This window comes from Mobula hypostoma, chromosome 18 (genome assembly GCF_963921235.1).
Source record: "Mobula hypostoma chromosome 18, sMobHyp1.1, whole genome shotgun sequence".
In the NCBI taxonomy this organism is placed as follows: domain Eukaryota; kingdom Metazoa; phylum Chordata; class Chondrichthyes; order Myliobatiformes; family Myliobatidae; genus Mobula; species Mobula hypostoma.
The window spans coordinates 32,129,984-32,147,809 of NC_086114.1; the positions used below are offsets into that span (position 1 = coordinate 32,129,984).

At 40.8% G+C, this 17,826-nt stretch overlaps 1 protein-coding gene across 4 annotated transcripts in view; it reads right to left on the minus strand.

Annotated features, from left to right (window-relative positions):
* Nucleotides 1–4,891: 4,891 nt before the first annotated feature.
* mapk8b (mitogen-activated protein kinase 8b) overlaps nucleotides 4,892–17,826 on the minus strand; it is a 142,565-nt gene continuing 129,630 nt past the window's right edge. For 2 of the 4 annotated variants that reach the window (XM_063070668.1, XM_063070666.1), the window contains one exon: nucleotides 4,893–14,262. In XM_063070668.1, the coding sequence (XP_062926738.1) occupies nucleotides 14,117–14,262 (146 nt within the window). In that variant the 3' untranslated portion in view covers nucleotides 4,893–14,116. Of the gene's footprint in view, nucleotides 14,268–17,826 lie in introns of all 4 variants that reach the window. The other 2 variants (XM_063070667.1, XM_063070669.1) reach the window with 2 other exon arrangements.

Genomic DNA, 17,826 nt, shown 5'->3' on the forward strand with positions numbered 1-17,826 from the left:
GTCATTGACTGTGACCCCTCCGTTCCTCTACAGTGAACCTGGCACCCAGGCAAGGGCGGACACACACCAGGTTCCCGCCGATCGTTCCTTTCCACCCTGTGTGTCTATGGCTTGGACCCACGACCAGCTCTCCAAAAACTCCCACCGACTTGTGGGAGATGCACCGCTTCCAGAGTCTCGTTACCTTGGGGTGTTGTGTGTGTCTGCCTTAACGAACCTGTCCCTTTTTATCCCCCTGCTGGGGTATCGCCTGTCCATCACTTCAAACAGTTCAGGGTTCAAAGAGGAGCCGGTCTTGACAATTCCCAGATCGCTGTCTCCTTCCGTTAAGCTCTCCCGTCTCTTCATTAACATTTCCAAATGCTGCTCCATTGTCTTTACTTATTTCTCTCTCCTGAAGACAGGTGGCAGATCAACTGTTGATCCCACTGGTGATAGCACAGGACAGTCAATATCTTAGTCTATGTGTACTTTCGTCACAATGTGAAGGGGCAAAGTGACGTTGGGAGTAAAAGAAGTTTCTTTACATAAAAAAGGCTTCAGTGAGAAGGCAGAAGAAAGAACAGGCAAGGTTTCATTTTATTGCTCATCCTTAGTCCTTGATTCAGTGGAGGCAGGATGATAGTTGAGGAAGTGGAATATTCCTGCTGAAGATGTGGGAGGTCAAGAACCCATGGTATCCCCGATGACTACATCTGAAAGAAGTGCATCCAGCTACAGATCCTGACAGACTGAACCAAGGAACTGGAGGTGCAGATGGATGTACACAGCAACATCTAGGAGGCTGTAGAGATCATAGGTGAGAGTTTTAGTGAGGTGATCACACCCTTAAGATTTGTAGATGGATAACTACCATAAGTAAGGACTGAAGGCAATCAGTGCTGGGGTCCCCTCACTAGATTCTGTTGATCTTTCAGGGATGAGCAGCCGTAGTCAGGTCTTTGGCACTGACCGTCTCAGAGGGAAAGGGTGCAGTCAGACAGTGTGATAATGATAGGAGACTGGATAGTGGCTGCGGGGTGGTGGGGTCAGACAGGAGATTCTGTGGTCACGGAAGAAATGCCAAGATGGTGTGTTGCCGCCCAGGTGCCAGGACCAAGGATGTCTCTGAAGTAAATTCTTGGGGGTGGGGAAGAGGAAGAGCAAACAACCAGAGGTTGCTGTACACAACTGTACAAAGGAAATAGATGGAACAAGAGAAAAGGTCCTGCAGAATGAGTAAAGGGAGTTAAGTAAGAAATTACTGTATAATACAGGACCTCAAGGAAAGTTATCTCTGGATTAATCCTGGTGATATGTTCTAGTGAGCCCAGGAATAGAGAGGTAGGCTTGATGAGCATGTGGTTGAAGAGTTGGTGTGTGGGGCAGGAGAGGCAAACTGTCCAAGAGGAATGGATTGGATGTGAACTGACAGGTGTCCAATAGGGTCCTCAAGGGAAAAGTTCACTCCCTACGCGACTCCCTTGTCCACTCACCCCCGCCCCCCCCATCCCTTCCCACTGATCTCCCTCCTGGCATTTATCCTTGTAAGCGTAACAAGTGCTACACATGCCCTTACACTTCCTCCCTCACCACCAGTCAGGGCCCCAAACAGTCCTTCCAGGTGAGGCGACACTTCACCTGTGAGTCGGCTGGTGTGATATACTGCGTCTGGTGCTCCCGATGTGGCCTTCTATATATTGGTGAGACCCAACGCAGGCTGGGAGACCGTTTCGCTGAACACCTACTCTTTGTCTGCCAGAGAAAGCAGGGTCTCCCAGTGGCCACACATTTTAATTCTACGTCCCATTCCCATTCTGATATGTCCATCCATGGCCCCCTCTACTGTCAAGATGAAGCCACACTCAGATTGGAGGAACAACACCTTATATTCTGTCTGGATAGCCTCCAACCTGATGGCATGAACATTGATTTCTCTTAACTTCCCTTAATGGCCTTCCTCCCCTTCTTACCCCATCCCTTATTTACTTATTTTTCCCTCCTTTCTTTCTCTCTCTGTTTTTTCTCCCTCTGTTCCTCTCACTATATCTTCCTCTGGTGCTCCCCTCCCCCTTTCTTTCTCCCTAGGCCTCCCATCTCATGATCCTCTCCCTTCTTCAGCCTTGTATCCCTTTTGCCAATCAACTGTCCAGCTCTTGGCTCCATCCCTCCCCCTCCTGTCTTCTCCTATCATTTTGGATCTCCCCCTCCCCCTTCCACTTTCAAATCTCTTACTATCTCTTCTTTCAGTTAGTCCTGACAAAGGGTTCCGGCCTGAAACGTTGACTGTGCTTCTTCCTATAGATGCTGCCTGGCCTGCTGCGTTCCACCAGCATTTTGTGTGTGTTGCTTGAATTTCCAGCATCTGCAGATTTCCTCGCGTTTGCCTCAAGGGAAAACTTGCTTTCTTCGCCAGAGAAGTTTTAAACTAGATTAGCAGGGGGATGCGACGAGAGAGCAAAGTCAGCGAGAAGACAGGGTACATGCAGCAACCAATTCATCTATCAGGATAGACATATCTTACAGTAAAAGGTCAGATGAGAACACTGCTTTAAATTTCATCTGTTTAAATGCACAATGTTTAAAAGGTTAGGGGGATGTTATTTTCTCATGCCCTTAAGCAGAACTGAGGGCACGGATTGCCTCTGGGGACTGGGATATTGTGGCCATAATCGAAACATGACTGAGAGAAGGGCAGGACTAGCAGCTCAATTTTTTGGATACTGATGCTTCAGGTATGGCAGCGGACAGGTAAGCAAGAAGGAGATGTTGCGTTTTTGATAAGCCAGACATAACAGCAATGCTTAGAGGGAACATCCTTGAGGGATCATCTAATAAGGACATTTTGGGTAGAATTTAGAAATAAGATTGTCACCTTGGTAGGGCCATTTTATAGACCTCCTCTCCTCACTCCAGTAGTCATCAAAAATGAGGAGCAGTTGTGTCGAACTTGCATACAGTTGCAAAAACAAAAGGGTAGTGACAGTTTGATATTTCAATTTTTCTGGTATTGACTGGGCCACCCAGAGAGCAAAGGGTATGGATGCAGTGGAATTTATGCAGTGCACCCAAGACAGTTTCCTTATAAAACATAGAGGAACACAAGACCATTAGACATATGAGGAGAATTAGGCCATTTGTCCCATGGAGTCTGCTCTGCCAGTCTATCATGGATAATTTATTATCCCTCTCACTCCCATTCTTCTGCCCTCTCTGCATAGCCTTTGATGCGCTGACTAACTTATCAGATTCTGCTATAAGTATACAAGGACTTGGTCTCCACAGCCATCTGTGATAACAAATTCCTCCTCATTTCTGTTCTAAATGGATGTCCCTCTATTCTGAGGCTGTGCCCTCTGGTCCTAGATTCACCCCCTATAGGAAACATCCTCTCCACATCCACTATTTAGGTTTTTCAATATTCAATAGTGGAATCTCCCTCATTCTTCTAGGCTGTAATGAATACCGGCTTAGAGCCTTCAAATTCTCCTCATATGTCAACCCTTTGATTCCCTGAATTATTCTTGTGAACATCCTCTTGATCCTTTCCAACACCAGCACATCTTTTCTTAGATAAGGCACCTAAAATTACTCACAATAGTCCAAGCACAATCTGCCCAATGCCTTATAAAGCCTAAACAATACATTCTTGCTCTGAAATTTTAGTCCTCTCGCAATAAATGCTAACATTGCATTTTCTTTCCTTACCATTGACTCAACCTGCAAGTTAATCTTCAGAGAATTCTGCACAGGGATTTCCAAGTCACTCTGCACCTCAGATTTTTGAATTTTCTCCCATTTAGAAAATAGTCTATGCCTTTATTCCTTTTACCAAAGTGCACTTCCCTACACAATAATCCATCTGGCACTTCTTTATCCATTTTCCCAATCCAAGCCTTTCTACAGACTCTCCGCTTCCTCAACACTCCTGTCTCTCCACCTATCTTTGTATTGTCAAAAAACTTGGCCACAAAGCCATCAGTTCTATCATCCAAATCATTGACATATAGCATGAAAAGAAGCGTTCCCAACACCAAACCCTGTGGAACACCGCTAGTCACCGGCAGCCAATCAGAAAAGGTCCTCTTTATTCCCACTCTTAGCCTCCTGCTGGTCAGCAAATTTTCTATTTATGCTAGTGTGTTTTCTGCAATAATACCATGGGCTCTTGTTAAACAGTCTCATGTGTGGCACCTTGTCAAAGGCCTGCTGAAAATCCAAGTGAACAGCAGCCACTGACTCTCCTATGTCTATTCTGCTTGTTATTTCATCAAAGGATTCCACCAGATCTGTCAGGCAGATTTCCCCTTAAGGATAAGGAATCGCAGAGCATACTTGATGGGTCAAATGGTGTAATATTGCTCTTATGGTCTGGTGGTCCAAGACATGTTTGAATCTATTCAGTGAATGGCAGAACACTGAGAATGTAGATGATGCCATCGCTGTGGTGAAAGTCATGCCCAATGGTTCAGTTGGTTCAGGGGAAGTGATAGGAAGGTTGAAAGAGGTAAAAGGTCAGAATGGGGAATAGAGGAAGAGGGGAGGGAATTTTTTAATATTGGAAGGAGAAATCAATATTCATGTCATCAGGTTGGAGACTATCCAGATGGAATATAAGGTGTTGCTTATATAAGGTGATAAGATATTAAGCCCTATCCAATATAGATGTCTACAGGTTCTCTCAATAAACATAGATAATATTGTACCCATGCATCCTTCAAAGTCTAGCTCATTTGTTTATTCTTGATGGCAAGTTTAGTTGCCAATACTATTTGTTCGTATGTGTGTGTGTGTGTGTGTGTGTGTGTGTGGGGGGGGGGTCACACTACCCCACTCCCCCACCAAGGAGATACTGAGATACTTCTAGCTAAGTAGTTTAAACAGTTCATTTATTTTTCATGTTACATATTTACATTTAGATAAAGTTCTCAAAAACATAAAACTCAGAATTCCCATCTTATAAATACTTACAATTTACAAACTATTTCTAAAACACAGGCATAGTTCCTATAAGCTTAAAAAGGCAAACCAACGAGTTGCAGACAAATGAGTCATCAGTCGCAGAAATCGAAAGCAGAGGAATGGATTCTAGTCACACCTTCTTGGTTATTCTTCTTGATATCCCTTAACCATTCCTAACAAGTCTGACTGCTCACATTTATACTGTTTTTTTTGCCACTTGGGATGACTTCAAACAGATAGTCTGAAAGCTTCTGGCGACAGAGTTCGCAAACACCCACAATTAATGCAATGTGCACTGAATCTCTAAGTACACATATCTTCCAACTGTTGAAAAATCAATTACTTGATGGGCTAAGTTTTAGTATCAATATGCTCTGCAAACTTCCTTGAACTAAATAACTTAGCCAGTGATATCTAGTTTGATGCAGGCCCAATTATTATAAGCAACACACACAAAATGCTTAGGAACTTAGCAGGCCAGGCAGCATCTATGGAAAAAAGCACAGTCAACGTTTTAGGCTCTGGCCCTGCTAAATTGCTCAGATTTCCAGCACCTGCAGATTTTCTCTTCTTTTCAATGAACATAACCCCATTGTTGTACACTGCGTCTCCAGAGCAGTCACTTCTATGCTATAGACTGTGCTGTTTGTTTAATTATTGCTTGCCATTTACATAAGTAGTGATAACTGGCTTCTGTTTATAACAAGAAGCTGAACAAAGAATATCAGCTAGAAGTTTAACTTATTCAAAAACAACTCCGTGATCTCTCAAAGTGCCAGATGTTGTTAGAAAGCTGAACTTGGCAAGAAGGAGCCTCTAGCCCTGGACAGTGAATATCCATCACACCCATGCATGTGATCGGGGGAGGCCAAATATGCGGGGCAGAAATTGAATTAAAAAGATGCATCATCGGTATTGGGAACCCCACATTGATTTCTCAATTACAAAGCACTAGAGGGTTTTCCAAACTGACTCTTCAGGTCAATATCATGGTCAGAGGGCCAAGTTCAAATTTAAGGAGTCCTGCCAGCCGAAGTTTTATGAGGGCTGCCTGGTGCTGAATGCAGTAGGCCCAAAGTTAGAAGCACTTGGTCGACTACAGAGTGCTGATGTGTACTGCCAGTCTTCAGGTGCAGAATTTAAGGATTTGCTGAGAAAAATGATATTATGCACCCAACACCACCAAATCACGTAGCCTGGCAGAACAAGCAGTGCAAAGCAGACTTTCCAAATAGTGCCTCGATAACAAAATCACAGGTGCATCACCCACCAAATTAATGTTTAAGTGCACCTTACACACCAGATTGGGTCAACTATAGTTGGCCACACAGGAACAAATTTGCAGCAAGCAAGAAGCCATGAAACAAAAATATAATCTGCACATCTGGCCATGAAGTTTGGTGCCAGAGTTGGTCTATGCATGCATTTCACTGGAACAAAACTGGCTACCATCTGTCATCCGGAGTTGTCCTGGTCGAGTAGCAGTGCTTGAACTGACTGACAGATTGAGCTGTTAGGCAATATTTGGATCATATGCCAGAGAAATAACAGGAGACCCAGGGAAGCTACTGAAGCCCCCTCTGCTAATGAAGCCAGCACCCAAGCAGATAAACTCATGTATGCCTGACTCTAATGCTAGAACAAGGCTCAAGGACTGAATTGACTGCCTCTGCCCCTGTGTTTTCTTCTTGCCCATACTTGCAAATCTGATCAAAATTAAAGGTTTCTAGAGGTAAAAGGGCATGTTTTAGGATTAGTCACTTGAATCTTTGCAACTTTACACTGTAAATGGGAACTCAATTATGACTTGCTCATCTGAATTCTTGTACAAATGTTTTTAGGATCAAAGTTATTTTCTTCATATTATTAAAGCTACCTTCATTGGATGAACAATAATTTTCATCTGGGAGAGTTGCAGATGAAGACGCTTATGATCAATACACCTACATACTTCTAGTTTAAAGACAGACACTGAAAACCAAAGACATCATCAGCTTTAACACCAGAAACCTTCTTGTAAACAGGCTTTGGATTCTTCTTAAATATTTTACATTCTGTTAGCCTTTACATTTAATCTTAATTCGACTTCTTCAAGTCTAATTATGTCTCCAACAGAAAGTTAACTCAAGCAATACTAAGCACCAAACCAAATTTTGTGTTTAACATTCCTCAGCTCTACTAAAACTTTATTAGCTCTGCTAAAACTTAAAAGGGTAGTGTTCAACAACTTTTGATGGAGAAGGTCCTGACAGGAAGGATTTATGAACATTTGGAGAGGCATTATATAATTAGGAGTAGTCAGCATGGCTTTGTGAAAGGCAGGTTGTGCCTTACGAGCCTGATTAAATGTTTTGAGGATGCGACTAAACACATTGATGAAGGTAGAGCAGTAGATGTAGTGTATATGGATTTCAGCAAGGCACGTGACGAGGTAGCCCAGGCAAGGATTATTGAGAAAATAAGGAGGCATGGGATCCAAGGGGACATTGCTTTGTGGATCCAGAACTGGCTTGCCCACAGAAGGTAAAGAGTGGTTGTAGTTGGGTCATATTCTGCATGGAGGTCAGTGACCAGTGGTGTGCCTCAGGAAGCTGTTCTGGGACTCCTACACTTCGCGATTTTTATAAATGACCTGGATGAGGAAGTGGAGGGATGGGTTAGTAAATTTACTGATGAAACAAAGGTTGGGGGTGTTGTGGATAGTGTGGAGGGCTATCAGAGGTTACAGTGGGACATTGATAGGATGCAAAACTGGGCTGAGAAGTGGCAGATGGAATTCAACCCAGATAATTGTGAGGTGGTTCATTTTGGTAGGTCAAATATGATGACAGAATATAGTATTAATGGTAAGATTCTTGGCAGTGTGGAGGATCAGAGGGATCTTGGGGTCCAAGTGCCTAGGGCATTCAAAGCTGCTGTGCAGATTGACTCTGTGGTTAAGAAAGCATACGGTGCACTGGCCTTCATCAATCATGGGATTGAGTTTAGGAGCTGAGAGGTAATGTTGCAGCTATATAGGACCCTGGTCAGACCCCACTTGGAGTACTGTGCTCAGTTCTGGTCACCTCACTACAGGAAGGATGTGGAAACCATAGAAAGGGTGCAGAAGAGATTTACAAGGATGTTGCCTGGATTGGGGGGTATGCCTTATGAGAATAGGTTGAGTGAACTCGGCCTTCTTTCCTTGGAGCAATGGAGGATGAGAGGTGACCTGATAGAAGTGTATAAGGTGATGAGAGGCATTGATCGTGTGGATTATCAGAGGCTTTTCCCTGGGGCTGAAATAGCTAACACAAGAGGGCACAGTTTTAAGGTGCTTAGAAGTAGGTACAGAGGAGATGTCAGGGGTAAGTTTTTCTTTTACGCAGAGAGTGGTGAGTGCGTGGGGAATGGACTGCCAGCGACAGTGGTGCAGGTGGATATGATAGGGTCTTTTAAGAGACTCCTGGACAGGTACATGGAGCTCAGAAAGATAGAGGACTATGGGTAACCCTAGGTAATTTCTCAGGTAAGGACATGTTTGGCACAGCTTTGTTTCTATGTTCTATGTTTCTAACTACCTCTGTCACCATAACTACATTTTGAACCTTACCTGTATCAACAATTAAACCAATATCAAACCCAATTACATGTCAACACTTAACAGAGAGACAGGATCTGTGAGATTTAGGATGAAGGTGACTGGCAAAACTACATAATGTAACAGGATGACATACTTCCCTATCTTCAGCATGTGGTTGAGGTCCAGACTGCACTGCTGGGGATAATAATGGTGACAGATTCAATAGCAACATTTGAAAGGGAACAAAGTTGGTTTCTGAAAGAGGTTACAGGACTATAGCAGGGCTGGGGGAAACTGGCTGGATTGCTCAGATGTAGACCATTGAGGCTAAATGATCATCTATTGCTAAAGATTTTGTGATTCAAATATAGTAATCCAATGTTATTAAAATATGTACAGTCATTCATGGTAGCCCTTGAGTGGAAAAAATACAAATAGGGAGTGATTCAGCACCCAAACACTCTTGGGAAAACAAAACACTAGCAGACTCTGTATATTAATCCAATAAAGTCTGCGAGATACTGATGCAGATAATACACTGACGCCAGAAAGTTTGTGAACCCTGTAGAACTTTATTGATTTCTAGATAAATATGGCCTAAAATGTGATCAGATCTACACACAAGTCCTAAAACTAGATAGAGAACCCAATTAAATAACAACACAAAAAAACACTATACTTGTTCATTTATTTATTTATTGAGAAAATGCCCAATATTACATGTATTTGTTGGAAAAAGTATGTGAACTCTGCTCTGTGACTGGTATGACCCCCTTGTACAGCAATAACTTCAACCAAAGGTTTCCAGTAACTGTTGATCTGTTCTGCACATCAGTTTGGAGGAATTTTAGACCATTCCTCCTTACAAAACTGCCTCAACTGTGGGATATTGGTGGGCTTCCTTACATGAATTACTTGCTTCAGGTTCTTTTACAACATTTCTATAGGATTAAGGTCCGGACTTTGACTCAGACATTCTAAACCATAAATGTTCTTCTTTTAAACCATTCTGTTGTTGACTTACTCTTGTCTTTCGGATCATTGTCTTGTTGCATTATCCAACTTCTATTAAGTTTCAGGTGATGGACTGCTACCCTGACATTCTCCTGTAAAATGTCTTAATACAATTTTGAATTCCCTTAATGATTGCAAGCTGTCCAGGTCCTGAGGCAGCATAGTAGCCCCAAACCATGATGCTCCTTCCGCCATACTTCACAGTCGAGATGAGGCTTTGGTGTTAGCATGCAGTGCTGTTTCTCCTCCAAACACAGCAATGTGCATTTCTGCCAAAAAGTTCAACTTTGGTCTCATCTATCCACAAAACATTGCCCCAGAAGCATTGTGGAATATCCAGGTGGTCTTTTACAAACTTGAGACAGGCAATGATAATTTTTGTTTTGGACAGCAGTGGTTTCCTCCATGAACACTATTCTTGTTCAGTATTTTATTAAGTGGACACATGAACAGAAACGTAGCAAGTTCTAGAGATTTCTGCAGATCCTTTGCTGTTGCCTTCGGGTTCTTTTTCACCCCCTTCGGCATTGCACGTTGTGCTCTTGGTGTGATATTTGAAGGATGCCCACTCTTAGGCTGAGTATAACAGTACTGAGTTTCCTCTATTTGTAGACAATTTCTCTTACTGTGGACTGATAAACACTCAGATCTTTAGAAATGCTTTTGTAGCCTTTTCCAGCTTCATGCATCTCTACAATTCTTCTTCTAAGGTCCTCGGAAAGTTGTTTTGATCGCGGAATAATGTACATAAGCTGATCTTTCGTGACAAGATCAAGCTCTGTCAGTAACCTGACCTTGAGACTTGTCTTTTTAAAAAATATATAGGGCAGGGCACCTCTATAACCCACACCTCCAACCTCATCTTATTGATTGGAACACCTGACTCTACATAGCTTTTGTGGAAGGCATTACCCCAGAGCTTCATATACTTTTTCCAACAAATATATGTAATAATGGGTCATTTTTATCAATAAATAAATAATGTATAATATTTTTCTGTTATTTATTTAATTTGGTTCTCTTTATCTAGTTTTAAAACTTGCATAAAGATCTGATCACATTTTAGGTCATACTTATGCAGAAATAAAGAAAATTCTACAGGGTTCACAAGCTTATTAGCACCACTGCAGCACATGGAAAAAGAATAAATGGGTTTATCTGCTGTGCTTGGTCATTAGTAACGCAAAATGCAAAAAACTTTTCTCAACGTTATTAGTGAAAGTCAGTAATCAGGTTAATGCACTTGTGGCCAGCTGTTAACCAATACAAGCACAGAGTCAAAGCTTGGAAGTCAATGGTTAGTTCACATCCTGTGTCTCACTAAATTTACTCAAGAAGCTGTTACTCAGCTATCAAGTTACTTCAAGAGGATGAGAATGGGCAAGGTTTGAGAGTAATAAATTAGATAGCAAACTGTAAATACTCAATTCCTTCTTTTGGGCAATGACTTCAGATCGTGGAGGTCTTGCTTCCACACTAATTTTATGGATTGATGAGGCCATTGTAATATTCACAGATTCTTCCACAGGTTGCTCAGGTGGACGATGGGAAGGGTAAGTAGTTTGGGAGGTAGTGTGCTTCCTTTTTTCTATCCTGGGACAATTACAGTAATTTAATGAACCTTCTCAGAGAAATCATTACTATTTTTGATAATTTTGTCAAACTACCTACATTCCCGTCTGATCCCACCCGTCCAAATAAAACGTATCAAATACAACTAAGAATTCCACTTCCAACATTTATTTTTTCCCATATTGGAAGATTATGGAGCATTGACAAAGCATGAAATACAAATTCACAAAGTGTAGCTTCACATAAAATGCTGAAAATATGGAGGGTCATCGTGGATATAAAAAGAGCTTACTGAAGGAAGTAATCTAGAGAGGATAATATGCGAATGACAAATTTTGTGAAAGCATTACAGTAAACAGAAACGATTTCTTCTGCCCCCCCTTAGAAATTTGGCACTGACAATATAATTACTTGTATATGACACTCTCTCACGCACACACTCCCACAGGTGAGAAAACAGTGATATAGTAATTCACGGAGGAAGGAGGAAAATAAGCACTGAGAAACAGTACAATTGATTTTTAAAATAGCTGTTTAAATGAAAAACTGGCAGCATTCAGAACCATGGCACCTATTTTAGTGTTCTTTTGGTTTAAAACACTAAAAACAAACTGTAATATAAAATAAAATACTGTTAAATTCAAAGCAGGACAGTCAATGCCCGTGAAAAGGCGAGCTTATGTCTTTTGAATTATTAACTGTATGTTATGACAAACTTTAACCAGTTTCTCCATCAGATGCTGAATGAGTTTATTCTTTGTTACTGTGTTTTACGTGAAGATTTCCAGCACTTACATTTCCTTTCTTTTCAGCAGGTCTTTTCACTGCACTAAAGGGGAAGGGGGGGAAGGGGGCAGGCAGAAGGCAGGTGTGGTGCTCAAAGAATGCGATATCTTGAGCTTCAAAATCTAAGCGTCAATATCACTAGACAGGGAAAAAAACAAGTTTGCATTTAACTTTCAACCTGGTTCAAATCTCAAGGTTATATTAAATTATGCAAAAAAATTGAGTGGAAAATTTTCATTAAATCTTAAACATTATTTAACTTTGTTTAATCCTATTCTAATCAGGATCAGCAGACATGCACTTAAATCTTATGCCCACTCCTAATCAGCAGTCTTAAAGGATGATCCACTTTTAGCACAAAGGGATTAAGTTTTGACTGTGCTAAAGGTGAGTCAGAGAATTCTTAATAGGACTTATCATTTCAGAAGCTGTTGAAGACAGATGTTAGAACATCTTTAAGTCATCCTATGTCCTGGGAAATTGCTCATTAGATCAGTCTACCGCTGCGAACATCCTGATATCCCATAGTGCTAAGTCTATTCACTAAGCACTTGAGATAAAAAAAAATAGAATCATTTCATTTTGCGATGTAACTAAAGAGCTGCTTTCAGTATACTGTCATCTAATAGGATGAAACAGGTTTATACAAACAAACATTACCTTGATTTTTTTTAAACATTATATAATTAATATCCACTCTGCTGCAGACATTCCAACAGTCCACTCTGGATATGCCCATTTTGGAGGGGAGAGGGTGAGGAGGGAGGCAAAAAACTATTCAACATTTATGTACTAAAAAAATAAACTAACCCAAGGAGCAGATGCAGACACCATGCCCTCAGCTACCTAACCCTGGCGCTTAATACAATCTTACATTTGTTTATCTTACATCGTACAGGAAAAAAATACTACAATCCCTTCACATCCCCACACCGCCCTCAAAAATAAGTATACCACATCACAGCTATTTCCATCTTTACAATCAAATTTGTATCACTTGCAAATATTATTGCACATTGACTATGAGAAAACAAATATACAAACACATTAAACATGTCTCTAACATACAAAGTACAGGTATAACAATATTTCCTTCTACATGACAGTTTCAGCTGTGAACTTGGTTAACTCCTGGTGGTGGACCACAGACTCCTTAACAACAGAAATAAATTAACAGTTAGGTTCCATGTTGGTACTGACTGGTTGGAAAGTGGGCAGCTTGACGTCCTTGAAATAGTACATTGATTGTGTGAGGTAGTTCATCAATTATTTAAAAACCTCTGGAGACATTACATACTTTACAAGTGACAGATCTAATGTTTGTCTGGAATATAACCCTACGCTATTGATTCTCGTCAAAGTTGACATTTTGTCAAGTTGTGTTAGGAAAAGCCAGCTACAAATTAGACCACTTTTATTATTGGGCCATATACACTGTGAACTCCTGGAGTAATAGAAAGGAATTAACCAAATCACTTGTAATTAGAAAGAACAGCTCATTAGGGGCAATGTGATCTTATTACAATAAATTCAGAGCTGGCACTCAGTCAAGAAATAAAACATTTGTTCAGTCTTGTGAGGTCTAATCTCTCTGGTGTCACATATTTACTTCTCAATTCTACTCCTCGCCATCAGCCTATACAAGGAGAGGTGATTGTTTATACCGCTATCATTTCTCCCAGCTCTGCACGTAGTAGCCTTACTCAAAATGGCTGCATTAAAATTTAAAACACTCAGGCTCAGCTTTGGATATGTAAGCAAGCAAGCCACAGTCAACTAAAGTTTATTACGGACACTGGCAATCTTGTTTGGAAACATGGTAACTTATTGTCCTAGTCCACAACTAGCAGTGAGCCAAGTGGAGTAGAAAAGACCCCAGAATATTTAAAAGGCAGCAATCACTTCATGCGAGAGTGAAAATTAGCCTAAGCTGCTCCCCTGCACAATGGAGGCTGGAGCTTACTTGTATTTTCTGAACCTTCTTCCCCCAAAAACAGACCTAAATGTAGTGATGTTAAATGAGTCATTTACAAATGTACAAGTCATGCTTAAGGGTTATTGCCCCACACTAAACTTTGCTGTATTTAAGTTACTGTGTCAAAATCCAAACATAATTCAAAGTCATATTCTATGGCAAACTGATTTCAATAAAATTAAAATGAAATTAGAGCTTTTTAAAAGCTGGTCTACTCTCTCTATCATTTAGCGCGAACAGTAAGAACCCAGAGAGAGGAAGGCTAGTCATCTGCAACAACCCAGAGGTCCTGCTGAAGTCTCTAGACTGCTGTCTGTATCTGAGGCCAGTGTTGGATCTGTTGACATGGAGGATACATCATTGACAGATGAAGATGACGATGGATGATGAGAACCATTGATCACTGCTGCACCTGTGCTATGAGAAATAAGGGAACAGTCAGTAATGTAGGAGACAGGTAATTTTTCTGCACCATTACAAATGAATGAATCAAGCACATCAATACAAGCAAATTGGACAATATAAGGAGACGGTGGCATTAAAAGTCAATTACAAAATTATTTACATTTAGCAAAAAGAACAGGATAACTTAAAAAATAATCCTTCCCTGTCTCAAGAGTATACAAATTAAAGCAATCACTTACCTTCTAAGGGAAAAAGTCAAACTAAACACAATGGGGTAAGAGCTTCCCAATACTAATCACATTCTAATCTCAAATTTTCCAACAACTAGTATACTATAGTGCAAGTCTTCGCAATGGCTTTAACCAAATTGAAGGTGGTATGAGTGGAAATCTGTATTTATTTATTTAGAGATACAGAGCAGGATAGCTCCTTACAGTCCTTTGAGCCATGCTGCCCAGCAACATTGATTTAACCTTAACCTAATCAATGGACAATTTACAATGACTAAGAGGGGAAACTTAACCTTTCCACAGGGAGGACATTCAAACTCTTTACAGAGCATGCCAGGATTGAACTCTGAACTCCGATGCCCCGAGCTGTGATAGAGTTGTGCTAACCGCTACACTATTGTTTTGTTTTTTAAAATGTTAAACTTTGAAATAAATTCAATCAACCAAATTATCTTCCTTTCCCTTACATCCACAAATTAATTGTTATTTACTTAAAGACCACTACTTATGGAAACGCCAAATTTAAAAAAAACCTTTCAGTGAAAATAATAAATATTTTTAATGGTGCCATGTTAGCATAGTGATTAGGCTTATGCTATTACATTTCAATTCCGGCGCTGTCTGCAGGGTGTTTATACATTCTCCCCATGACCACGTGGTTTCCTCCAGGTGTTCCAGTTTTCTCCCACAATCCAAAGATTAGTAGGTTGATTAGTCATTGTAAATTGTCCTGTGATTAGGCTAGTGTTAAATACGTAGGATGCTGGGCAGCACGGCTTGTTGGGCGGGAGGATCTCTTCCGCGCTGTATCTTTTAATAAGATAAACGCAGGTTAGGATCATTGCTTTTAAAAAATATAAACTTTGCCAGAAAACTGCCAGGCAAGAACACTTGGAGAAAGTATGGGAGAGTATTTGGTAAGAGTCCATTGTATACCCACACTCAGTCATATCATCCAGTTTCTTTTCCTGAAAATTAATTGCAGTGGATTGCAGTTAATTGGGGCACTTTGGGACCAGTACATTTTGACCCAATTAGCCAAAAATGTAATGGAAATAGTTAAAAGGTATAAAAAAAGACAAGCTGTTTAACTCAGTAACAATTTATATATTTAAATGAAACACAGACAAATTGGAACACTACCAATACCTCTATAGTACTATAAAACTGTATTAGTTCCTAATAGGAATTCATCCACTTAGTTTTTATGATTGATTGTAAATGAACAAAATCAGTGCAGAGACCTAGTACAGATAATGGACTGCCTTCATACAATGCTTTGGATGACTGCATACTCCAAATCTTCATTTTCATTGTAACATTCAAGACAACTTCAAATTCTCTGTAACTCCTAGTTTGTTGAAATAGCAAAATCCTTTCAATTTCACCCCCATCCATTTCTAGCATCTCCAAGCCTGAATGCTTGAAACTGAGCAAAGCAGCTTCAAACAGTCGTAATGCTTATTTCTTGCCAACTATCAATGACAAAAATCACTTCATTTTGAATACCAACACATGCAACTGGCGTTATTTAAAAACTGATTGCTTTATGCATGGTGTAGCATTTAAAGGCCACACATGTGTATGTGACTGGCGCTAGTTAGAAATATAATGTCCTAAATAAACAAAGGGAATTCCAGCTATTTTGTTGATTTAGTTTTTGTTCTTAAAGAGTTTTCCCAAATAAACGGCTGCCTCAATTAATCAACAGCACAATTAACTCGAATCCACTGTATTTATTTTCTTGCCATTGAGGAGATTTTGGCCCTGGAATTGACAAAGCACGATTAACAAACAAGTGTACATAACCAACACAAGACTGAGCAAGGAAGAGTGAGACCGCAACTTTTCAAAAGGGAAAATATCACCTTATTTGACAAAATGGCCTTCAAAATAATTTGTTTCATGGAATTTTGGTTAACCCTACCATTCCAGACTTAGCAATTCAGATTGCCAGGTTCACAATACACCACCAAGACAGGACTGCTGAATCTTTTAAAGCCATGAGTGGTGGAGTATGCTTCCTGATCAGTTCCTCATGGTGTACAAACAGGGTGATGCTGTCCCAGTCCTGAAACAACCTTGTGATAAAGTGTCATCTATTTTACCTGCCATGGGAGATTTCAGTGATCATTTTATAGCTAGCTGTGTATATCCCAGTACAGGCCAATGTCAAACAGGCTTTAGACAAACTGTGCAATGTGATCAACAGGCATGAAACAGCACATCCTGATGATGGATTCCTCTTCAAGTCTGAATGAGTAAGCCACAGCTGTCACTGACTTCATTAAAACATGCGTGGATGAACCAAGAGGTTCGTCGTATGCTGAGGGCCAGATCTGTGGCATTCAAGTCTGGCGACACAGGTCTGTACAAGAAAACCAGGTAAAACTTGCAGAGGGCCATTTCAAAATCCAAGGAACAACTCCAAGCAAGGTTGGAGGCAAAATCGGACGCACGTCAACTATGGCAAGGTTTGTAGACCGTTACTTCCTACAAAGTGATATCTAACATCATGACATAGCAGTGATGCTTCACAACCAGACAAGCTCAATGCCTTTAATGCTCACTTTGAAAGGGAGAATAAAACTACAGCTATGAGGATCTTTACAGCACCCAGCGACTCTGTGATCTGTCTCAGAGGCTGACGTCAGGCTGTCTTTAAAGAGGATGAACCTTTGTGAAGTGGCAGGGCCCAATGGAGTACCTGGTAAGGCTCTGAAATTTTATGCCAATGAACTAGCAAGGGTTTTCAAAGACATTTTCAATCTCTCAGATGTTCAGATGTTCCCACTTGCTTCAAAACGGCAACAGTTATAACAGTGCCCAAGAAGAGCAGTGCAAGTTGCCGTAACGACAATTGTCCATTAGCACTCACATCTACTGTGATTAAATGTTTTGAGAGTTTGGTCAAGGCTAGAATCAACTCCTGTCTCAAGAAGGACCTGGACCCACTGCAATTTACTTATCACAATAGATCTATGGTGGATGCAATTTCATTGGCTCGCCACACAGCCTTGGATTACTTGGACAATAAAATACGTATGTCAGGAACCAGTTCATAGACTACAGCTCAGTATTTAACACCATCGTTCCTACAGACCTGATCAAAAAGCTACACAATCTAGGCCCAAACACGAGGAATTCTGCAGAAGCTGGAAATTCAAGCAACACACATCAAAGTTACTGGTGAACGCAGCAGGCCAGGCAGCATCTCTAGGAAGAGGTACAGTCGACGCTTCGGGCCGAGACCCTTCGTCAGGACCCATATATCTACACCCATGTATCTTCCTCTGCAACTGGAACCTCAACTTCCAAACTGGAAGACGGCAATCTGTGCA